The 25,701-nt window shown below is 34.2% G+C and overlaps 1 protein-coding gene across 3 annotated transcripts in view; it reads left to right on the top strand.

The window, feature by feature from the left end:
• Nucleotides 1-25,701, top strand: part of NRDC (nardilysin convertase) — a 97,609-nt gene that overhangs the window by 56,273 nt on the left and 15,635 nt on the right. For all 3 annotated transcript variants that reach the window (XR_004276200.1, XM_032302358.1, XM_032302359.1), the window contains 13 exons: nucleotides 1,454-1,527; nucleotides 4,963-5,058; nucleotides 6,552-6,674; nucleotides 9,179-9,236; nucleotides 11,128-11,201; nucleotides 12,545-12,614; nucleotides 15,360-15,437; nucleotides 16,758-16,878; nucleotides 16,955-17,013; nucleotides 17,310-17,364; nucleotides 23,329-23,433; nucleotides 24,931-25,054; nucleotides 25,600-25,686. Coding sequence is in view for 2 of the 3 variants with exons in the window: in XM_032302358.1 (XP_032158249.1) it covers nucleotides 1,454-1,527; nucleotides 4,963-5,058; nucleotides 6,552-6,674; nucleotides 9,179-9,236; nucleotides 11,128-11,201; nucleotides 12,545-12,614; nucleotides 15,360-15,437; nucleotides 16,758-16,878; nucleotides 16,955-17,013; nucleotides 17,310-17,364; nucleotides 23,329-23,433; nucleotides 24,931-25,054; nucleotides 25,600-25,686 (1,124 nt within the window). In the remaining variant the exon portion in view is untranslated. The remainder of the gene's footprint in view (nucleotides 1-1,453; nucleotides 1,528-4,962; nucleotides 5,059-6,551; nucleotides 6,675-9,178; nucleotides 9,237-11,127; nucleotides 11,202-12,544; nucleotides 12,615-15,359; nucleotides 15,438-16,757; nucleotides 16,879-16,954; nucleotides 17,014-17,309; nucleotides 17,365-23,328; nucleotides 23,434-24,930; nucleotides 25,055-25,599; nucleotides 25,687-25,701) is intronic.

The raw sequence follows: 25,701 nt of genomic DNA on the forward strand, positions 1-25,701 counted from the left end.
TTGGCGTTAAGAATTAGATAGAAACATGCTGTTTTATTATTTAATTGAACAGAAGTTATCAACCCATTAATTATACCAGTACTGAAAAGAAGAAAATATCAATTATCTTAGTATTTAGTAGCTAATTAAAAGTTTCTTTTTTGAATCAAGCAAAAGGGAAAAGTTTACTAAGAATTGTAGAAAATTAACTTTTTCAGTTTTATTTGCTGGAAAAGTGGATGTTAATTTAAAATATTTTTTACATTGTTATTCTTATATAAATGTAAATATATGTAATTTGATGCATCACAATTTATGTAAATAAATTATGTTAAAAAGCAAATAACAGTTATAAAGCCAAGTGAAAAAAATTTTTTTTAAAGATTTTATTTATTTATCAGAGAGAGAGGGGGGGAGAGAGCGAGCACAGGCAGACAGAATGGCAGGCAGAGGCAGAGGGAGAAGCAGGCTCCCTGCCGAGCAAGGAGCCCGATGTGGGACTCGATCACAGGATGCTGGGATCACGACCTGAGCCGAAGGCAGCTGCTTAACCAACTGAGCCACTCAGGCGTCCCAAGCCAAGTGAAATATTGATAGCCTTTAAAATTTTAATTTTTAACTTAAAAAATTTAATCATTTCTAACCCTGCATTGAATAAAAGAGTAGGCTTTAGATACCTATTATATACCTATTTTTTTATATGTGTATTAAAAAAAATCACAGATACATATACAGATAAACAGTATATCTGATATTAAAAGTTCAAGGAGAGTGATTAAGGGAAATCTAAAAAGGCTACCTAAGGTTGATAATGGGGAAAAAGAAAGGCAAGAAACACTGGTCTAGTAATGTATATATGAGTGATAAAACTATAAAGAAATGCAAAGAAGTGATTATCATGACATTTAAGATATTTACGCTGAGGGATAAGGTAGATGGCTAGGTGCTTTTAGAATTATGACACTGGTCTGTTTTTTGACTTATGGGCTAGTCACTCAGGTGTTTACATTATAGTTATGTGTTAGTCTGTGTTCATGTTTTATGTACTTTTCTGTATGAGTGTTACCATGAAAAAAAGGCAGTTTGTAGACTTTATGGAAATGCAGAATATTATTTAGATTTTACATATGCATGATTATGAACTAATTTTCCAACCTAATAAACTTCTTTTTTTTTTTTTAAAGACTGTTTATTTATTGAGAGAGAACGCATTGCGCACAAGCCAGGGGAGGACAGAGGGGAGAGGGAGAGAGAATCTTAGACTTCGCACTGAGTATGGAGCCTGATGTGGGGCTTTACCTCACAACCCTGAGATCATGACCTGAACTGAAATCAAGAGTTGGAGGCTTAACTAGCAGAGCTACCCAGGCGCCACCAACTTAATAGATTTTTTAATAAAAAAATAGATGTTGACTGGTTAAAAGATTTCTCTGAACAGAAACAGAAATGCCAGGGCTTGTTTTTTGTTTTTCAGATGGGCTCAGTTCTTCATTCATCCACTAATGATAAGAGATGCAATTGACCGTGAGGTTGAAGCTGTTGATAGTGGTAAGATAAGTGCTTTACATTTTATGATTATTTCTTGCATTGAACTAGGTATTTAACATATACATGATTCTTTATCACTAGGCCATTTTATCTTTGTATCATAAAGGGCTGAAATGCAATAAATGTATCATTTATTCCTAAACCATTAAATGTCTTAATTCAGTGTAGATTTGAAAAAAAGAATGATAGATTATTGTTTTTCAATCTTTGTTTTTTGAGTGTTTTACCATAGTGACTAATCTTTTGCAGGATGGTAGCCTAATCCTTAAAGCTAATGCTGTGTGTTGAAACTTTAAAAGCTCACATAACTCCTTTTGCATGAAGAGACTTTTTTTCTGAGACTTTAAGTACTGATGTTTAAATAGCTTACCTTTTGTTACCTCTATGTGTCAGTGCTTTGTAGTTTAAATTTTGGTAGTTCTGAAAACAATTGTGATATGTTTATGGATGAAGAAGCTAAATCCTTGAATAGGAAATGCATTTAATTCTGTTTTTTGACAGTTTTTCTTGTCTTTAGTATGTAAAGAGTGAAGACCATAAGGAAAACTGTACTTATATAGGGTGAGGCTTCATTGTAGAGCTGTGCTATAAATATCCCTTAATTACAGAGTACCAATAAATAGCTCCACCATAGAATAACCCTGCATGCTTTATTTTAGCACTGAAAACATGTAATACTAAACTTGGGAGCACTTGCAGTTCATACAGGTTAGGCTTGGCTTGCAAGAACTCAAGAGGCAGGTTTCTGCACTTGTTTTCTCCTTTTGTGGCATTTTCCTCTTTGGCTTGATTCAGTGTTGAGTTGTAATACTGGCTTACTGCATTCATTAAGCTGAGTAAACTATAGATGGTTAGAAAGCCATCTGCTGGAAGTCAGCAGATTTTGTGTTTAACTTCTAAAAGTTTAACTGACTGTGGCCCTCAACTTATTTGTAGAAGAGGGTGGAGTTATTATATTCCTCCAAGCTTTCCTGTCTTCTTATAATCAAGAATTTATTTTCTTCATTTTTGTTATTTACCTACGACAATGTCTCTTTTATCACAGATCCAGATAAATATTTGTTGAGTGGATAACAAACCAAAATAACCAAGGAAAACTCTAAAAGACTTTTCTACTTTTTGGGACCTAGGAACTGTTTTCTGTCTTATTTTGAAGTATGTTTTTCCTTATACAGTTTCTACATTGGGTTGAAGTGTTGGTATTTACGAAATTAAACCTGTAATTCAATTTTACAAGTTTAAGTCAAAATATATTTTATTATATTTTGAAATATTATATAGAAATAGATATGTGATATATGACGTGGATACACACATGTAATAAGTAGTTTTGGTTTAAAATGAACTTAAGCTAAAAGCTTTGTTGTTTTTGTTTTGCTCTGCTCATTTGTTTTTGATGAGAGGAGACCTAGTTCAATTTGTGACCTGATACGAAGAGCTCAGTATATGTGATTAGTCACTTAGCCTCCCAAATGTGAAGGGTTTACTTAAGATGGGGGAGATGGAAGAGCTCTTAAATTGTAAGATTACCATTCATTACATGAATTACAATTCATTAACCAGTTTCAAAAGTTCAGTAATCTGATGTTACTTTCTTCTATTCAGTTGTGATAGTCTTTCTTCTATCATTCTTATATCGGTTACATGTTTTTAGTTGCCTGCTTGCCTGGATGGTCCATTCTTTGTTAGAGAAGTTGAAGGGAGGTTCAGCTTTCCTGGCAGATTCATCTTCTCATTTTCCTTTTTTATTCCTTTTCATCTGCTTATAAAAAAAGAGTCTTTCCTGGGTTTTTAATTTATTACGTAGTTCTAACTTCATTGCTCTATCACTGTGCCCTGCATTGACAATCTATTTTTGTTCTAATCTTTCAAAGGAATGGTTAGGTGCTTATATTTAAAAGCATTTGTTTATACATTGCAGATAGGTGTGTTCAATGTTCTACAGTTTTCTTGAATACATTTGATAACAGAAACTCATGTCAATGTCCACAGGGTAGGTTTTAAAATGGGATTAGCTTATTGCTAAAAGAAGATTGTAGAGAAAAAAATTGTTCTTAATGATGAGCTTTTTATTTTAGTGATAGTTCATACTCACATAAATGTGTATAATTTCCTACACAATGTGTCTTAGTGATTGAGTTGAAAATATGGCCAAAGCCTTTTTAAATCTAATCAAGTAGTGGAATGTGTTCTCTAAGTGTTCAGATATTTGTACTCTATTTTTATCAGTTGTTGTGGATGTATCACTTTTTGTGGATATGTTTACATGGCTGTTATCTTTCTGTTGCCACTAAAACAGATTATCAGAAACTTGAGTTATCAAAATATCACAGATTCATTTTCTTAAACGTTGGAGGTCAGAAGTTTAAATTACTTCCTTACTTAGCTGCATTTCTTTTGGAGGCTGTAAGGGAGAAGCTGTTTCCTGGCCTTTTCCATCTTCCAGTTACTGTTTTTGTCCCTGGCTATGGCTCAGTGAGGTATTTCTTGTCTTAAAGCCTTTGAGTTTATAATTTCCATACCTAGAAAACTTCCCCAGAACTTCTATGATATCATCCTCACTTTATTTGGATTTTGCTCACTTGTCACTTCCTCAGGCCTTTTATGACCACCCTGTTGTCACACTCTGTTCTCTTACACAGATTTATTTTTCTTATAGCACCACCACTGTTTGTTGGTTTATTCATTGTTTATCTCCCCTACTAGAATGTAAACTCCTTGAGGGCAGGGCTTGGGTCTACCCCCACCCCTTTTTTTTCCCCACATTTCTGCCTCTAGCAACTGGTTCAGTAGTACCTGCCTCATAGTAGATGTTCAGTAAATAATTGTTGAAGGAATATATCTTATCTTTTTTTAATCCTTATAAAAATCCTATGAAATAAGTAAAAATAACTCCATTTTATAGATGCAGAAATAGAATCAAGGAAGTTAGAGAATATCCTCAAGGTTGTACAGCTTAGTATATGGCAGAAGTTGGATTCTAGTGAAGATATTTCTGACTTCAAAGTGATTATTCTTAACCATTAATACTTTCTTACTGACATAGCTGGTTTGGGAGGAAATTTCAACAACATATACAACAAAGTTCTCCGGTAATAAGGAGTTTAACATCTCATTAGCACTTTATCAGTAAAATCTGGGACACAGCAACCTAGAATTAAAACTTCAGGTCGTTAACTATTTTGTTTCATTTGAAAATAAGGGAAAAACCTCTAGAAAGAAGTTGCATTAACTGCCTACAGTTACAGAATGTTAAGTCATAGAGCCTGGCCTATGTCATTGAGTTCCCCATTTCGGTCTTATAACATGAAATTCATAAAATTAATTTTTGTCACTTCCTTACTTTCAGTTCTGTGCAGTTCGGTTCTTGAATTTCCATTAATAAAGCAAATACTGAATTTCATTTTATTGAAAGTGTTTCTTTAAATCTGACAGAATATCAACTTGCAAGACCTTCTGATGCAAACAGAAAGGAAATGTTGTTTGGAAGCCTTGCGAGACCTGGACATCCTATGGGGAAATTTTTTTGGGGTAAGATGCTAAATATTTAATCTTATTTCATGTTTTCTAATTGAGGAAAATTGAAAATATGAAAAGTTAATAAAGAATGGAAGAATATGAAAGCAGAGTAGCTAGGTACCTTTTACCTTTCAGGATAAGTCAGCAGCTTTTCAAGCACGTATTTGGTTCTCTAACATTGGATATATCAAGAATAGCACCTAACATTTTGTGAATGCTTTTTGAGTATCAGATACTCTGCTAATTCTACATGAATTACCTCATTTGACCATCATAACAATGTTATGAGCTGGGTACCATTATCTCCATTTAAAGATAAAGAAACAGGTTCAGAGAAGTTATTTAATTTGCTTAAATCACACAGTGGTGGATGTGAGATTTGAACCTCTGTTTATATAATTATAAAGTCTGTGCTCTACCCCAGCCTGACATTTCCATTTATCAACAGAGATTCAGCAGTGATTTCTCTAATAGTTTTTGAGCGGTGACCGAATTTTGTTTAATCAGTAAACTGTTTAAATGGTGTCTGTTTTTCATAATGGCTTTTTCTTAGTGTTAGAGTTCAGTTACAACCTAATGTTAACCCTCTTGCCATAGTGTAGAATCTGGGATGAGTTGATCTAAGTAGTACTCAGCCATTAAAAAAATGAAATCTTGACATTTTCAATGACATGGATAGAACTGGAGGGTGTTATGCTAAGCAAAATGAGTCAATCAGAGAAACATAATATTGTATGATCTCACTGATAATGTGGAATTTAAGAAACAAAACAGAGGATCATAGGGGAAGAGAGGAAAAAATAAAGCAAGATGAAATCAGAGAGAGGGATAAACCAAAAGAGACTCTTAATCATAGGAAACAAACTGAGAGCTGCTAGAGGAGAGGGAAGTGGGGAGATGGTGTAACTGGGTGATGGACGTTAAAAGAGGGCATGTGATGTAATGAGCACTGGGTATTATATAAGACTGTATCACTGACCTCTATCTCTGAAACCAATAATACATTATATGTTAATTAATTGAATTTAAATTTTAAAAATGGGAAATAAATAAAACTTCATTCAAAGGATGTTTTGTACAGTTACATACATTTTATATGACAACCTTGGTTTATATGGTTTATTTTTAAGGATTATATAGAATATAAATAAAATAATTCAGAGATAAAACCTGAATTGAATACTAGACTACTTATTAAGAGAGAAAGCTTATGGCAGTTGTTGTTAAGGTATTGCCAAATGGATATTAATTCCTTATGTGTTAAAATACACATCACAATTGTTTTTGTGAATTTTTGTCCTGTGTTGATATTATTGTTATTATTATATACTAGTTCTATATTCTTGAGTCACTTAGGTTATTTCATTACTTGTACATTATTAGCAGAGTATGCATTTTTGGTGTAGAGACTTTTGACAAAGTAAACTTTAAAAAAATTTTTTAAATTTCAGTATAGTTCAAAATAAAACTATCATTTCTGTGATCTTTTTCATCATTTTTTACAGGAAATGCTGAGACACTCAAACATGAACCAAAAAGGAATAATATTGATACGCATGCTAGACTGAAAGAATTCTGGATGCGTTACTATTCTGCTCATTACATGACTTTAGTGGTTCAATCCAAAGGTAGTGTATTATGTTATGACCCTTAGAATTACTTTGAAGTAGTGCTTTCTTAGGCTTTGTTTGCCTTGATCAGTTTTGCAGTGTACTATTAATTACTTTAGTGCTTGATTCTAGTATGACTTGAAATCAGGATTTGGAAAAGTCACATAGCAAGTGGAATAGCTTTGAGGAAGCACAAAACTATCTGATTCTCAGGCAACTGTTTTTTTTTTAAATTTTAGAGACATAGGTCGTATTTCTAGGCTGGTCTGTGAGTTTGTGAGTATACTAATGTACTAATAGGTCATGAATTGGTCTTTTAAGGCACATTCAGATGCTGCCTCTGTTATCTTTGGTTTTTGCATTTAATCTGTATTGATCATAAACTCTGACAGGGCAAGGTGTCTGTCATTTCCTCTTTACATAGGGTCCAGTGGCATGATTAATTGAAATCCATCATAGTAATGATAGCAAAAGTATCTTAAATGTAAAGAACTGGTCAGTATTTCTTTTCTTTTCCTTCTTTTATCATTATCTTCAGTAACGTGTGTTAATTTTTTCTCATTAAATAAATGGTAGCTTTCTTTTGTTTTCCTTATATTTCAGCCTCTTTAGTTCAGTTGTCAAAATATTCCTTTTTGACATGTCTTACAGTTTGCACATTTATTTTTGAAAAAGTAAACTTCTCACCTGATAGGACTCTTTGTTTTTATAAAAATTTGTTCTCTCATGTCAAAATTTAAATTAAAGCTGACTTGGCTCTTAAGTAGAAAAAACATTTTTGCATTTAGGATTAAATGCACTAATTAGTCCACTAAATTGACTTGAATATAAAGCTTTGGTTACAGAATGGTAGATTGTTTTGTTCAGACTGCAGATGTGCATCTAGATTCCTTTTACAGCATTTGTTAAAATAGGCAGTTCCATGTTCAGTATATAATTTCAATTTTTAATTACTGTTTTCAAGTCTGTCATAAATGTGCATTTTTCTTCAACTGTATTATTTCCTTTGCATTCTCTTGTGATGACAAATATGAGTGTATTTTTTTTTAAGACTTTATTTATTTATTTGACAGCCAGAGATCGCAAGTAGGCAGAGAGGCAGGCAGAGAGAGAGGGGGGAAACAGGCTCCCTGCTGAGCAGAGAGCCCGATGCAGGGCTCAATCTCAGGACCCTGGGATCATGACCTGAGCTGAAGGCAGAGGCTTTAACTTACTGAGCCACCCAGGTGCCCCCAAATATAAGAGTGTACGAATGCTTGTTGCAAATTTCTAAAATAAGTCCTAGATATTTGATAAGAAAACCTTGTACAATTCAAATTCAATTGTTTTTAAGCTTTAGCATTTATTATTACATTTAAGAGTTAAATATCTACAGGTGCCTAGGTAGCTCAGTTGGTTAAGCGTCAGAATTTTTATTTCATGGGACGCCTGGGTGGCTCAGTTGGTTAAGCGGCTGCCTTCGGCTCAGGTCATGATCCCAGCGTTCTGGGATCGAGTCCCACATCGGGCTCCTTGCTCGGCAGGGAGCCTGCTTCTCCCTCTGCCTCTAGCCTGCCACTCTATCTGCCTGTGCTTGCGCTCTGTATCTCTCTCTCTAACAAATAAATAAAATCTTTAAAAAAAAAAAAAAATTTTTATTTCAGCTCAGACCTTGATCTCAGGGTAGTGAGTTCAAGCCCGATGTTGGGTTTAAAAAAATGTATATATGTATATTATATGATTTATAAAATAATGTTTGCAAGTGCATAAAATAAGAGTTAAATATCTATATAAGTGGTATAGAGTAAATTCACAGCTTGATTATTTAATTTGTATCTTGGTTTTTTACTGGGCACCTTTTGAAAATTAGTGGAACTTGTGTCTGGTGGAACTAACAAATACTATTCATTGATAGTAATGAGTCAGTGAGGTAAAGGTAAAAGGTTTCTTTTCCCACTTAGATCTGCTTTATTAGAAATTTCAAAAAAATTTTGTATATATCAGAATCAAAAGAAGATAGAAATCATATGAAGCCTAAGAGGAAGACTTACAGATTGAAACCTCAGCAAGTATAAATTAATGTAAAATAAATGGAGTGTAAAAGTACTAATGAGATCCTGAGAAAGAAAAATCAGTATGGTATGGGTTAATTGGGAGAAATGTTCCTTGAGGAAGTGAGTTTGGAATGGAGTAGGAGGATGATTAGTATATTCTTATCTCTTGCCCCTCTACACTGCCTAATGATAAACGAAAACTTTCTTTTCTTCTTCTTCTTTTTTTTTTTTTTTAACTTGTGTACTTTTTTCTAACTTTATCAACTAGAAATACAGGAGTCTAATAAAATTATATGTGTCTTAAGGTTTCTTAATTGTTGTTATTTTGTTGTTGTTGTTGTTACTCATTCTGGTTAAGAAGTGGCAAGTAAAGCCCAAATCAAAATATCCCTTTGTTTTATACTTAAAGATAGGTGAGATATCCAGTTGCATTTCTACCTTAAATAACAATATTGCATTTTCCTGTCTCCTTCCTGCTCTCTCCACAAGAAACACTGGATACTTTGGAAAAATGGGTGACTGAAATCTTCTCTCAGATACCAAACAAGTAAGACATTCATTTTCATAAACCATATACTTTTAGAGTTAAAGAGGCATCTTCTTGTGTGAGTCCCAGAGGTTCTTTTTTTTTTTTTTTGGTGGGGGAAGGGGTATTATTTTTTTTTTTAAGGTGATTAAATTAAGACCTAAAGTGGTTTTAGCAAGATCACAGAGACTTTGAGTGGGAAAACTAAGATGAGAATCCAAGTTTCTGTAATTTCTATAGTTCAAAATTTATAAGCTTGTAAACTTGCAGTAAGCAGTAATTCTGAAGATTTTATGGCTCCTTTTACATTTAGAGTTTTTCTGTTACTGTGTAGAGTGTTTGAAACTGATATAAAAGCAAGTATTATATTGTGAGGCGGAGTATGTATATATTTGTATCCCTGAGAACAAATTGTGTTCTTAAAGTTTGCTTCTTAAGGAAATTTAAGTTGTTTGGGACTTGCAGTACTCTCCTCTATAAAAGAAATAAGCTTGTAGGTGATGATTGACTTTCCATATTAACTAAAAAGTCTATTTCATGTAGTTGATCCAAATTATCTTTTTTTTTAAAAGATTTTATTTATTTATTTGACAGAGATCACATGTAGGCAGGGAGGCAGGCGGGGGGAGGGGAAGCAAGCTCCCCGCTGAGCAGAGGGCCCAACGTGGGGCTCAATCCTTGGATCCTGGGATCATAACCTGAGCTGAAGGCAGAGGTTTTAACCCACTGAGCCACCCAGACGCCCCAATCCAAATTATCTTTTTTTAGAAATTGCATATGGTTCCAGTTCGAAAAACTGCTACTTTTTGTTTACCTCAAATTCATCAACATGATGAATACACTTTGTTGTATTGTAATAAAGAATATCAGAAAATTAATTTTGAAGCAATTAAGTCCTTCTTCCTACTCCTAGTATTTGTATTTTAATGCAATAAATGAAATCAGGTTTTTTTTCTTGCATCAGGTGAGTAAGTTAGATTTTTTTTTCCAGTTCCTCATTCTAGGACATAATTTACTTTAAATTTATGAAAGAAAAATTGGCTATGGAAATTTTAGAATATTTGTAGTAACAACTGATTGGTTATTATTAACTTGGCTTTATGTAAATTTTCATTGATAATTTAGCAGTACTTTTTAGGTATGGAAAGATAATGAAAGCCATGCCAAAGTTATGGGGTTGTTTTGTTTGTTTTGTTTGTTTGGATAAGAAATGAGTATGAGCTATGGAAATGTTGAATGGCAGATTGAAATGTGTGAACCTTTAACAAAAAATCAGGGGTGTGTTGACAAGAGGAATTCATTAGGTCCTGTCAATCCCTGATAGACAATTTTTAGAAGTTCTCTTAGTAATCACTAACAACTTTGGTTCCTTAATTGGACAGGTTAAAAAGTCTTCTGGGTATTTAATAATAATTCATATTGACAGTGTTTTAGACGAGACAGTTAACAATATCTTCAGTCAAATGAGAAGCCTCTAGAAAGAGAGTCCATGTCTTTAAATACCAAGTGTCTAATATACTGCTCGATAACCTAATAATCATTCCATTTATACTTGTTGAATTAAAAATACCTCTAGTATGTTTTCTTTCTGAAATGGCTTTATATGGGAGGAGAATTTAAGTTGAATGAGGCTGATAGAGGCAGTAAATATTGGGAAGGGAGGCCCTTTCACTTCATTTTTTTCTGTCTCCCATGAGTTTTGGAGATATTTGAGTTACTGGGACTGAGATGAAGACTAGGTTAAGCTCAGGATTTTGTGGCATTGTTGCCATCTATTTGCTTATGCCTAGAATGCTTTTTAGCCAGGAGTATGTAGAATAGATTATAAATACCTATCAGTTAGGCATCCCTAAAGATACTGCTTATAGAGGCTTTTGCCAATTAAATTTTAATATATTTGTTTTATTTTCAGTGGGTTACCCAAACCAAACTTTGGCCATTTAACGGATCCATTTGACACACCAGCATTTAACAAACTTTATAGAGGTTCGTGAACCAAAGGTTTAAAACTGTTTGAAATAACTGTAGCGCATTCTCTAAAACTTACTTGAGGCTGCCAATTTTCTTTGAAAATGACAACACAACAGAAAGTACAGCTGGGTTGGAAAGAGAGTAAGAAGGACAGAGGCGATCCAGTTAGTGACGGACAGCAGACCAGTAACAGATTGGTCTGCTGCCTTGCTGCTACTCGAGTCTGTTTTATGCTTTCTCCTTGTTTTCCCCTTACTCCCTTTTTTTCTTTGATTGACGTTTCTTTCCAAGTTCATTTTATCTATGCACTGCTCTTTATTATCTTTAAAAGGAAAAAAAAACAGAGGAGGGATAAGGCTTTGGAGATTATTTCCTTTTATCTCAATTATAAAAACAATTTCTTTTAAATGAAGAAAAATAAAAATAAAGTGTAAAGAAATTGGAAAATCACCCTTAAATCTTAGAGAAGTCATTTTGGCAAATTTCTTTTGAGTTTCTGTAGGTGTATTTTAACATAGTTGAGATGATAAAGTATATACACATCTATCTCTTACTTTTGTCATTTAATATTATATTTGTAAGAATTTCCCAATGAGCCACCACATGATTATGCTATAATTTACATAACAAATTGCCCATAGTGAATATTGCAGAAATATTCCTAATTCAACTTTTTTCTTTCTTTGCTCTTTCTATGATGGCAGATCCCCCCGCCTTTTTTTCCTGATTGCCTCCTCTTCTTTACCCCACTTTACCCCACTGCCAATCTCTCTCCTCTTCCTTTCTTTGATCAATGACTGTTTTGTCACACCCTTTATCTGCTGCCCACTCCATTCTATCTCAGCTGACTCTTCCCAGACACAGCTTATTTCTGTTGTATTCTTTCTGGCTTTGTATTTTCTCTTCATAGAATCATAGAGTAATAGCACTGGGAAGAATCATAGAGCTACTTTAGCCTAACCCCCTTTCCATATGATAAGAAAACAGATACAAAAAGATTTAAATGAGAATGATTTTCCTCAAGGTTACATAAACACATATAGCAAGATAGATGTAGGGCTAGATTTCAACCATGGGTTTCCCAGCTCCTAGTCCTGTATTCTTTCTTGCAAGAAGGGATCCTTCTTAGGAGTATTTCATATTTTCATAGTTCTTTTATCCATTTTCTCTACCTATGAAAACACACTGAAAAGAAATTTATAAAATTGGAAAATTGGCAACTTGAAATAATAATTGCATTGTATTTAACCTTCCCCTGTTTACTGGAGGATGAAATATATTTAAAAAATTCGTGTAGCATAAGAAAAATTAATGGAGAAACACTTATATCTGTTTTTCTGGAAAATATTTTTGTTTAGTTGTTCCAATCAGAAAAATTCATGCTCTGACCATCACATGGGCACTTCCCCCTCAACAGCAACATTACAGGTAAGAGTCCAGGGCAAATTTACTGCATTGGAAACTGAATGAGAGTGATATTTTGGAAGCATATTAAACAGTTTCAATTTGAATGTTCTGTTATTTGATAAACTGGGACCCCACTACTGGAGTTTTTGAACCTGGCTATATATTTTAATGTCTTCTTAGGTATAAAAACTAGAGTTTTCTTAAAGCTAGTTGCCTTTTCTGAGTCTTTGAAAATAACTATCTTTGTGTGAATGTAATTATATTCTTTAGTACTTTGAGTACCAAATATATTAGCTTATGGTTGATTTGTTAGAGGTGACCACTTAGTTTGAGCTTGTCAAAAAGTAAAGTAATTTTGAGCCTGGAATATGACTACAGCCTAAATCTGAAGGACCTACACTTTTGAGGTGGTAATGAATTAGGGAAGAGTTATATAGATGAGGAAAATATTTTCCCAGCTTATTTATATAGTTATCTTACATGAGCAGAATAGCAAGGGCAAGAAGTTCTTTAAAGGATCAGTCAATACCTACAAATACTTTTCTGATTAAAACAAATGCTAAGGAACTGATAAAAATTTACCTTATTTAAAAAAAAAAAAAACATTACCAACAGAACAAACCCATGAGGATAAACACAGAAGCAAAAGGAAAGTAATATTGCTTAAGCTCACTAAAAACTTTTTTTCACATATATGATAGAATAATCAATCATCCTATCAAGTTAACAAGAATGGTATGCTTCCCTTAAGAAAGCAGAGAACGTGTATTACCTACTTGCTTTTGGTGCAAGGATAACACAGGAAAAAGCAATATACATTGATTCTGTAGTTATGGTAGAGTGTCTTCGAAAGTGTTAAAATTATTATATGCATGTTTAAAAGCTCCTTGTATTTAACTTTTTACTATAAAAATAATACATTCTTGTAAAATATTAAAATAGGGCAAAAGAGTATTAACTAAAATAAAGTGCTTCCAATTTTTGTTTCTGGGAAATACACCCAACATTAATACTTTCTTATATATCCTTCAGACATTGAAACAGTGAATATAAAACCTTTTTTTTATGGAGATGAAACTATACTATATATCTCTTCTTCCTTTTTTGGGCAATGCTTATTTTTCTAATTAATAAAGGCTGATTTATCCTGATTGATTACTAAGGTAGTTTATTGTAGAAATCTTGAAAATTACTGAAAAGTAGGAAAAAGTCATTCACAATTATGTTTTCCAAAAAATGTTAAAATCTCTGTATGTTTCCATCCAGTTATTATTTTTATGGGCTATTTGTTTTAATATGCCCTTCATCATTCATCTTGAATTTCTAATTCTGTGAATTAGCCTTTTGGGGAAGCCTTTTTTTTTTTTGTTCCCCACAAAGAAGTCCCCCCTTTTTAAAAATTAAAATTAGACAAAGAAGTCCCCCCTTTTTTAAAATTAGTTACCTTTTAATTTTACAGATGCTCAAAGTCATACACATGTAATTGGCAGAGTTGACATCTGAACACTGACATTTAAATTTTAGAATCTGAACTCTTTTTTTTTTTTTCAAGGATGAAACGGCTTATTTTTATTTTATTTTTTTAAATTAACATATAATGTATTTTTTGCCCCAGGGGTACAGGTCTGTGAATCATCAGGCTTGCACATTTCACAGCACTCACGATAGCACATACCCTCTCCGATGTCCATCCCCCAGCCACCCTATCCCTAACCTCCCACCCCCCAGCAACCCCTCAGTTTGTTTTGTGAGATTAAGAGTCTCTTATGGTTTGTCTCCCGCTGTATCCCATCTTGTTTTATTTTTTCCCTCCCTACCCTTGTTTATACCTACAGAGTAACCAAATACAAAACCATTAGTTTTGTTCAGATGCAGGTGTTGTGTAATCTACAGCATTCATTCTTTAATTTATTCCCCTGTATCAGTCTTAGGATAGATATAATTCAAGTTCGTATTTTGAAACAGTTTTGTGTGGGGTTTGAAGATTGCTTAATGTAGTCAAGATCCTAATATTATAACTTAACTTTTAAGAGTGTATTGAATTCCATAAACTAAAAGAATGCTTAGCTTTCTTAACTTTATTTTTCTATACAGTTTTATTTTGTAGCAATACATTTCTGAAATAGTAATAGAAGCCAGTGGGAAAAGACAATTTAAATAATATATATATAATTACTCAGACTAACATTTTTACACCTGTTACATTACATTGTCATGAAAACTTTATGAGTAAGTAGCTGGGCAAGTGAAGAGAAAAAGAAAAATACAATGAGGTTACGTCTCTTGTTCTAGATCATGCATTTACTTAAAGGAATAACTAAAACTATAAGCTAGATTTTCTGACCCATAAAGCAATACATTTCATTTTACTACAGAGCTTGATGCAATACTGAAAGTTTTTCCTGACACTGGGGGATTCATTCTCTGTATTAGGTTCTAAAATGATAATCTATATTATTTCCATTTGGGGTGAAACAAAAATGAAATATTTTACCATAAAAAGAAGTTTGGCATTCAAGAGAAAAAGTTGTAGTCTTAGTTTTGAAATGATCATACTCATTCAGTGATTTCAGATGAAGTTAAATTTTACCATGTTTTCTGTATTTACTGTGCTATTATCAAGTTAATAATAATTTCATGTGTGGTGGAATTTATGTGGTAAATTTATAGTCATATTCTTAAATATCATAATAGTTGAAGTAAGAATTCCTTGTGTGCTTATACCTTAATTATTTTTATTTTTGACCTTAACATTTTTTTTTAAAGGGTGAAGCCACTTCATTATATCTCCTGGCTGGTTGGGCATGAAGGCAAAGGCAGCATTCTTTCTTACCTTAGAAAAAAGCAAGTATTTAATTAATAAGTATTTTCAGGGTAGCAGTCTCTGAAATATAATAGACAATAAGCATTCTATAACCTATTCTTCTTGTTTTATCTGTCAAAAAGCCGAGAATCAGATCTAATGCTTAATTATAGTCACTTTAATACCTAAATTATTTTAATAGCCCTATTGTATTTGTGCATTTCCTCAGAAGCTACCATTTAGCCCTTATTGGAAGTTAGTTGTACACAAAATTTAAAAAATCATAAATAAATGAATTCCAGAGTTACAAAAAAGCTTAGCTCTAATCAAGAATTTAGATTTGAATGGTAAAGAAGTCGATTATTTAAATGCTGTGGATCTCCAGCCTTTCCCAACCCGGAAGGTGAACTTTAATGAAAACTACACTGGGCAGAGAAATCATAACAAATAGTGGGACTGTGAACATTATATGCAACTGTGTTAGCAGAATGTTTCCTAATGCATTTAATAAGCACTTGGTTAAGTTGCCTAGTCAAATCATAGAAAGATAGCTTTAAATCAGGACCAATAATTAAAATACTTCCTTGTTTGATTTTTCTGTACACTAATTCAAGAATGGAAAGGAAGATGAGAAATTTAAGTAAGTACTTTAAAGGAGTGGTATGACTAGAACATTCAAAGAAAGCTAAAAGACTAGGGTTATTATAAAAGAATAAACTGATGGTATTAGTTACATGTATATCTTACATAATATATGCAATATGCTTTAAGATGTACACAGTTTTTCTACCTTACCGAACTTTATTAGAATTTCACATTCTTCCTTCTGGTTTCTTCCCTTCTTCTTTTAGGTTTACAGGATTATTCTAGTCAGGAAAAGACAGAGTCTCATTGCTTCTTTCTTAGACAACCTGTAGAGGTTAGCTGATAGTCTCAAAGAGCTCATTTGATATCCCAAGTAGGGATATATCTGAAGTATTTTAAGCTTCTTCTCGGAGACAGGTTCAAATGGGATGAACGAAATGCCTCCCAGCAACCATAATTTTAATATTTGGTGCTGTTGTCTTCAACAGAAACTACTGTCTCTTCATAAAACTATTAATATTATTACTGTGTTATAATATGTATCAGTGCGTCCATAAATATGGCTGTTACCTCCTGGTGATTCTTGCATATAGTACTGTTGCTTGGGAGGCCTTGTACTTCAAAAATTTATACTTTTAAACTTACTTTTGGAAAGCACGTTTTCCTCTGAGTTTCCCAAATTTTACAAAGAAAGCCTACCTATTTTGTTAATTTGAAGTATTTGTAGACTGTCAATCCCAAGATAATTGAGTGGATTCATTTTTTCCTAACAATAGGTGCTGGGCTCTTGCACTATTTGGTGGAAATGGTGAGACAGGATTTGAGCAAAATTCTACTTACTCAGTGTTCAGCATTTCCATTACGTTGACTGATGAGGGTTATGAACATTTCTATGAGGTAAATAATTAAAATGGAATTTAAGAAATATAGATATTACTTTATGCAAAAACATAACTAGATGTTTTGTTTTCAGGTTGCTCATACTGTCTTTCAGTATTTGAAAATGCTGCAGAAGCTAGGCCCAGAAAAAAGGTAATATGTACATAGTACAATTAGGCTAGAAATCAGTCCTAGAGTGTTCAGTCCTAGCCTTCAGTCTGCCAAATAAACATGTTTTAGTCCTACCATGATGGTTTTTCAGGCATTTCCTGCTTAAGTTCCTTCACTGGCTCCATATTCTGATTCTTTTACATGTGAATACTGCATGGGAAACTTGAAACATTAAGTGTTTACATTAATGTGGCCAGTCTGCTTTTTTTTCTCTTTCCTTGCTGAAGATTCCAATAAATTTAAATATATCTTCTACTTAAAATTTTCTTCTTTCACAGAATTTTTGAAGAGATTCAGAAAATTGAGGATAATGAATTTCATTACCAAGAACAGGTACTGGAAGTCAAATTCTTTTTGAGTGTTATCTGTGACCAAGTTGAAACTGGTGTGGACATTATTCCTCTTTTTGGAAGTGTCACTGGAGTTTTAATTCTGCCACTCTCTGTCATGTGAGTCCTAAGATGGCCTTGAGGTTATCTGAAAATTAACTCTTGTGTTTTTAAGTACGTATCTTGAGTAACAGTGAGAACATTAGGTGGATTGACACAGATCTTGTGTGACAGTCATTTTATCTATGAATTCATCCAACTGTCTGTCCTTTAACGTTCATGGATGACTTGCTATGTTACTTGATATTTTGGGAATTCTGATATGACAAAGACATTCTACAGGGTAATTCTGTGATAATTACCTTATGTACTATGAGAAACGGTGTACTTCAGGATTTCAGGGCAAGGAGAACATTTGCCTTCCATCTGAATAGAATCAGGGAAGGCTCCATAGATGTGGTAAATTTGAATTGAGTTCAGCATTAAAAAACAGATAAGGCTGGATACACTGTAAGCAATGAGAAAAACATAAATAAAGAATTCTGGGTTATTGTGAAAAAGTAAATGATCCTATGTGTCTTTGAAAGGAAGGTATAATATAAGGCTGAAAGGTAAGGAGTTTAAAGCAGGATTTCTTTAAAACCCTTTTTGTGGGGCAGCTGGGTGGATCAGTGGGTTAAGCCTCTGCTTTCGGCTCAGGTCATGATCTGAGGGTCCTGGGATTGAGCCCCACATCAATGGGGAGCTCAACAGGGAGCCTAGTCATTCGCCCCACCCCCCCACCCCGCCTGCCTCTCTCTGTCTACTTGTGATCTCTGTCTGTCAAATAAATAAAATCTTGAAAACAACAACAACAAAAAACAAACAAAAACCCTTTTTGTGTCTTGGATCTCTTTGGAAATCTGTTGAATCCTCAGAATAGTATTTTCATCCCTTCAACTTTTTAAGCTCTCAGAAATTTGTCATAGTGGTACAGTGACCACTGATTTATCCCTCACCTAGATTCACTAGTTGTTAATAGCTTTCCATATTTTCTGTTCTCTTTCTTTAAAAGACAAATTTGTGGTTTTAAAAAATATTTTATTTGAGAGAGAGAGAGTGAGCAAGAGAGACCACAAACAGGGTGAAGAGCAGAGGGAGAAGCAGACTCCCTGCTGAGCAAGGAGCCTGAGGTGGGACTTGATCCCAGGACTTTGGGGTCATGACCTGAACCAAAGGCAGGCACCCAACTGACTGAGCCATCCAGGTACCCCATATTTTCTATTTCTTTCTTTCCTTATATATGCATGTGCATGTATACATATCTTTTCCCCAAAACATTTGAGATTTAATTACAGATATTATGATACTTCACTTCTGAATGTTTTGTAGCATATATCTGCTACACAAATGTATTCTTTTGCATAAACCTCACTAAAATTGTCCTACCCAGGAAATTACATTGAAACAATGTTGTCAAATATTACACAAACCAGGGATGCCTGGGTGGTTCACTCTGTTAATCTTCTGACTCTTGATCTCAGCTGAGGTCTTAATCTTAGAGTCATGAGTTCAAGCCCTGCATTGGACTTCACACTGGGTGTGGAGCCTACTTTAAAAAAAAAATGATACGTATACATACATATATGGGTCACACAATTTTCTGTGTAATTTGTATATTACATATATGTTACACAATTCATAAAATAGTGTTTCTAAGTGAAATAAAATACAGTAGTTTTCGAAGGAATATTGAAGTAAAGTACTCAAAATGTTCAAAAAATAAATGTGTATCTTTATTAACATTAAATAATAAAGTCTAAGTCTAACAGTTACTTCAGTTTTAAGTAGCAGTGAGTGTGAGATATCTGTGAGAACTATATTGTGATTACTTTTTTTAAAAGATCTTATTTATTTATTTGAGAGAGCACGCACAGGGGGTGGGGGGGGCAGAGGAAGAGGGAGAAGCAGATTACCTGCTAAGCTTGATGTGGGGCTTGTGTGGGGCTTGATCCCAGGACCCTAAGATCATGACCTGAGCTGAAGGCAGATGCTTAATTGACCCTACTATATTGTGATTTTTATTGGTTAGTCATAGATCCCGCTAATACAAGTGTGGTTTGTACCTATATTCATAATAGAATAAAAATGCTAATTTAGAGGTTACCGAAAATAAATACATCATTTCTTCCCAACCAATTCATGCACATATACACTCCTGAATTTGTTCATTGATATATCTTGTGGGAAATGTCTGTGGACCCTGGATTAAAAACCCCTAATTTAGAACTGCTTCATAGAGCTTCTTAAAGCTGCCTTTTTGGTCATCACCAAAGATGATTTCCTGAATAAGTAGAGAAGATTTAGGTACATGAGGACAAGGTCACAAAAACTGTAAGCTTTCAGTTACTGTTGATTCCTGTGTAATCTGCTCTGTATACTTGAATCATTGAAATAGAAATAAAAATCTTATTCTATGAAAACAGGCTGCTTTGACACATCTATTGGCCATTACAGGGCCTTATAGACACGTCCCCACTGTAAGTGGAGTTACAGGCATAGAACTCCACAAGTCCTCCCACTTACCTTATTAGGAGTAATTTTGTTCAGTGTCCTTATCAGCTGTGGTGGCAGCATGTGGGTCAGAACTATGGCAGGGAAGGAGTGGGATCAAGAATTGTGGACTATGGGGCTCCTGGGTGGCTCAGTGGGTTAAAGCTCTGCCTTTGGCTCAGGTCATGATCCCAGGGTCCTGGGATCGAGCCCCACATCGGGCTCTCTGCTCAGTGGGGAGCCTGCTTCTACCTCTCTCTCTCTGCCTGCCTCTCAGCCTACTTGTGATCTCTGTCTGTCAAATAAATAAATAAAACCTTTAAAAAAAAAAAAAAAGAATTGTGAACTACAACCCTAAGAGATACCCAGATTCTTTTTTGGGGGGATCAGCTTTTTGCATTGGTTGAATGACATTTTTGTTCTGCCCCTCCAGTTTCTTCTTAGCAGATCATTTCAAGATGTTTTTTTACTGACATCTCCCCATTTTTGTAGTTCCTGTTTTTACCATTTGCAATATTCATGAATACTTGTCTTGATTTTAAAATATGAGCCCATGACATCTTAGATTAAAACCTAATCAGTACAAAGTGAGAACAAATCAGAAAGGTCTGTATCTCTGTGTGAACTGCTAAATTAAATCAAGTAGCTCAGCTTATTTTGGCTTTTATACATTTTTTTTTTAAACAAAGTTAGAATATCTCTTCTTTAGATTTTTTCTGGTCTTCATCAAAGGCAAGTAGGAATGCCCTTTTTAAACTATTCAGAGCAGTCTTATTTAAGAAATTCATTTATTTGTTTATTTGCTTATTTATTTATTTAAGATTTTATTTATTTGTGAGAGAGTGTGAGCCAGGGTGAGGGGCAGAAGGAGAGGGAGAAACAGACTCTGCTGAGCAGGGAGCCTGACCCAGTATTCGATCCCAGGATCCTGGGATCATGACTTGAGCCAAAGGCAGCCGCTCAACTGACTGAGCCATCCAGGTACCCTTAATTAAGGAATTAAAACAAATTATTTCCTATAGAAACTTGGACTTAGTATGTCTTATAAATCAACAATATGAACTAGAACAAGGTGTTTAATTGCTTTTTTGTAGGCAGAAAACAGAAATAATGTAATAACAAGGCAATGAAAGTTTGTAGTAGATAAAAAAAATTAGAGGACAGATAATAAAAAGTGTTGGAGAAGAAATAGAGAAATTAGAATCCTCATACATTGCTGGTGGGAATTGTAAAGTGGTATAGCAGCTTTGGAAAAACAGTTTGGCAGTTCCTTAAAAAGTTAAACAGAATTACCATATGAGCTCTACTGTTAAGTTCTTCTATGTATTCATCCAAGAGAATGGAAGGCATGTCCACACAAATACTTGTACACAAATATTTCTAGTAACAGTATAGCCCACAAAGTGCAAATACCTAAATGTCAACGAATGCATGGTTAAACAATATATAGAATATGCACATGATGGAGTATTACTGAGCTGTGAAAATTATATAAAGTACTGATTCATGCTGCAACATGGGTGAAACTTGGAAACATGTTAAGTGAAAGGCAGTCACCACACGTCACATGTTATATGATTCCATTTATATGAAATTTCCAGAGTAGGTAAAGCATAGAGATCCAGCACAAAGATTGATGGTTGCCAGTCACTGGGGGGGAGTGGGTAGTAGGGAGCGAATGTTTAATGGTTATAGGAGTTTCCTTTTGGAGCAAAGCAAATATTCTCTAGATGGTGGTGAATAGTTGTACAACTTTGTATAATTTTAAAAAATTTTATTTCATTTTTAATTGTGTACTTTAAAAGTGTGAATTTTATAATATGTAAATTATATCTTTTAAAAAAATGAAAGAGTAGCATTTAAGTGTTTTTCTTAGTACCTGTTCTATTGCCTTGGCACTAGAGATCTGCTTTTAGCCAGGGTCCTTAGTGGTTTCTCATTGGAAATATTTTGAATCATAGTTTTTTTGCATACCAGAGCAGTTAATTTATAAGTAAGTGGCTGGTGAGAATAAATTACTTAAAAAATAAAAAATGAGAACAGAGTAAGTGGAATTGTTTTAAATAATAATAGCACCTTAGTAACCGGTCAACTTGATTCAGGAATGTTTCCTGAGGTAGGAAGTGGAAATTTTCTATTTTTTTCTTATTCTATTTTTATGTGATAATATAGTAGATAACATATACCTGTGGTCTCTAGTTCAGTGTATGCATGTCTCATTTCTTCTCTATGAATGCAGTAACCTTCACTTCTCTTCTGTCTCCCGTTATATAAGAGAACAACCCATAGTGTCTAGTAAAAGACTGAATAGTGTGGTACTTTGGAAAGAGTGTTTGCTGCTACATTCGAAGGCCCAAGTTCAAGTGTCTGCTCAACCTTTTATTTACTGTGTGGCTTTGGGCAAGTGTATTTCCTTAAAAAAGTAGGAGTGGAACCACTTGGTATCTGAAGGACTTGGCAGTTTTAAGATTCTGAACGTCTGGGTGCTCAATAAGTATTTGATTGCTTTCCTTTGTAAAAGCATTTTCAGGGGCACCTGGGTGGCCTCAGTGGGTTAAAGCCTCTGCTTTCCGCTCAGGTCATGATCCCAGTGTCCTGGGATGGAGCCCGGCATCAGGCTCTCTGCTCAGCAGGGAGCCTGCTTTCCTTCCTCTCTCTCTGCCTACTTGTGATCTCTGTCTGTCAAGTAAATTAAAAAAAAAATTTTTTTAAACTCCGACTGTAATCTGGTTCGGGGTCCAAGTCCCTACTCCGCTGTGTTGGGTATACTTGGGCCCAAGCTTAAGCTTGTCAAATAAACCCTTGGGGGGAAAAAAAAAAGCATTTTCATTTCATAGGTTAGAGAACTTTTGGATACTCTTTCAGTTTTAAATTGGGGAAATATACTGATGAATATAATTTCTAATATCAAGACTTTTATCTAATGACACATTTTGATTTCTGCATTGATTCATGTTTACAGGTAGTTTTCGGTCTTAGGCTATAGTGATAAAATGATGAAGACTCTCTCTTTAAGGACATTGGTCACATGGGGCACTTCTAAACAAGCATTTACAGTTCAGTATTGTAATGCTCTCATGATGAGGCTGTGACGTGATCAGAGCCTAGTGTGTTATAGGGCTCAGGATGGGGATGGGAGGGGTGTCAGGTTAAATTCCTTAAGGTGGTAAATTTTCTTTGGCTAAATTTTATTAGAATTCTGAGCATCAAATTACCCTCTCTCTTTTTTCTCTTTTTTTTTTTTTTTTACGTGATTGCTATGCCCAGTGTGAGGCTTGAGTGAGGATCAAATTCTTAGCCAAAATTATATCTGCTCAGTATATTTCTGTTCAGAAGCTTTTGGTTTCATTGTTTAAAGAAAAGAAAAATTATTTCTGTTCTGTGGTAAATTAAGAATAATGGAAGTTTCTGGTGTGAAATAATTCTCTCTTTACAGACAGATCCAGTTGAGTATGTGGAAAATATGTGTGAAAACATGCAGCTGTACCCACTACAGGACTTTCTCACTGGAGATCAGCTTCTTTTTGAATACAAGCCAGAAGTAAGGTTTCATTTCTAAGAGTTACTTTTAGACAAAGAGGAGGGGGACAAAGTGCGGAGATACACTTAAGAACTGTGGAAATGTAGAAAACTTGGCTAAATTTGTTGAATTTCTAATTTAAATGAAATATCAGTCGTTTTGTGGGTAATTTTTCATGATTGTTGTATTTGATCATGTTTTAAATATGAGGAGAAAAGTCCTTTTGTCAGGTACAATTATTGTCACTATTTTTCAAGGGTTATAACATCTACTAAAAAAGTGATTACTAAGAATTATGTGCTTTAGTTGCTAGGCTTACTTGGAGAGTTGTTTTGCTTACCTTTTAGCTCAGTTAGAGACTCTGGGCAATTACATTTTAACCATTTTGAAAATATTTATGAGAAATATAGGATTCCCTGAATTTTGAAACATGTGACTTTTGTATATTATATACAAATAAATACTTGTTGGCGTTTTTCCTTCCTTCCTCTTTGGGAGTAAGTCATTTTGCTCCATATGAGTTCTCATAGCAGTTTTCAGTTGGATGATTTGCCCCCCAGGGGATATTTGTCAGTGTCTGGAGACATTTCAGTTGTCACAACTAGGGTTAGATCATCTAGTGGGTGAGAAGCCAGAAGTGGCAGCTAACCATCCTACAGTGCAAAAGACAGCACCCCACAGTAAAGTATTATTTGGACCAAGATATTAATAATGCTGAAGTTGAGAAACCTTAATAATAGGGTATTCCAAAATTTTAGAGGTAGGGAAGGGTAAAGGAGGAAGCAGTAATCACACATTCTTGTTATCTCCTAGAAAGATTGGGCCCTGGGGTCCAAGTATTCTATTCTGAACCTCCATTTATTGTTTTTTCTCAAAGAAATAGTCTTTAGTTGGTAGTTAGGGTTTCAGACCTTACCCACAAAATCTTGTGTTTACTCCTACCATAGTTGAAGGATTACTGAAGGGGGCCTTGCTGAGGGATCATTTTACTGATTCTTGGGGATGAAGTAGTGTAAGCATAGTCTTTGGAACCATGTACAAACTTGTTTAGAACTCCACATTTGCTATTTCTAGCTGTGTTGTTCTGTGCATATTATGTAATCTTTAACCCAAGCAAATTAGATAACTTTTAACAGGAACTGGAGTCGTATTCTTTATAAAATTGAGTATACCTTAGAGTTGTTTTAAGATTAAATGAAATAATGTATGTTAAAGACTACCTGGCACATAGTAAAACTTAGTAAATGAGAGCTATTTTTACTGCTAGTTCTATTATTATGTAGGATTTGAAATGAACACAGTTTATAGTATTATTAAGAAACATTTGAAACAATTAATAGACTAATGAAGTTTTATAAATTGGGGTGTTCATAAGTATAGATAAATTTCATGTGCATCAAGATGTCAGGATCTTGGGGATGCCTAACATAATACGGTTTTGCCTTTTTAACAGAGATGTATTAGGTTAAAGTTGTTATTGTGTGTGTTTGTGTGTGTGTCTCCTCCTACCCCAATTAGGTCATTGCTGAAGCCCTTAATCAGCTAGTTCCGCAAAAAGCAAATCTTGTTCTACTGTCTGGTGCTAATGAAGGAAAATGTGACCTCAAGGAGAAATGGTTTGGGACTCAATATAGTATGGAAGGTAAAATACTTTAATAATTGTCTTACAAGTTTAAGTTCATCGGACTCATCTGAGAATTTTTATTCCTTAATAATTTGTCTGATGGTTCCTATGGGAAAAAAGTATAAACTTTTTTAGAAGTTTACTTCGAAATGAAAATTATTCATACTGCTTTGCAGAAAATTACTTTCTACTATGTTTATATTTATTATGGCTAGTGAAAAAAATCCTGTTTTCTGGGTAGTTTGGGGAGGAGTTTTGACTATGTTTTAGAAAAGTACTTCTGAAACGTCAGTGTATGTATATATCACCTAGAGATCTTATTAAAATACAAATTCTTATTCACTAGCTCTGGGGTAGGGCCTGAAATTCCGCATTTCTAATAAGCTCCCAGGTGGTACCAGTGACACTAACCACACTTTGAGTAGTAAATGGCTCGCATGCCTGGATATATTACAGTTTTCCTGAGAAAGAAAAATTGATTTGTGAAGGCTAGTTGTTAATTGGTTTGTTATTGAGAATTCTCAGCATTTTTTATTGGATCAGTTTGTTTTTCATCTCTACAGATGTTGAAAACTCTTGGGCTGAACTATGGAAGACTAATTTTGACTTAAATCCAGATCTTCATCTTCCAGCTGAAAATAAGTACATAGGTCGGTGAAAAAGTA

This window comes from Mustela erminea, chromosome 10 (genome assembly GCF_009829155.1).
Source record: "Mustela erminea isolate mMusErm1 chromosome 10, mMusErm1.Pri, whole genome shotgun sequence".
Classification (NCBI taxonomy): Eukaryota; Metazoa; Chordata; class Mammalia; order Carnivora; family Mustelidae; genus Mustela; species Mustela erminea.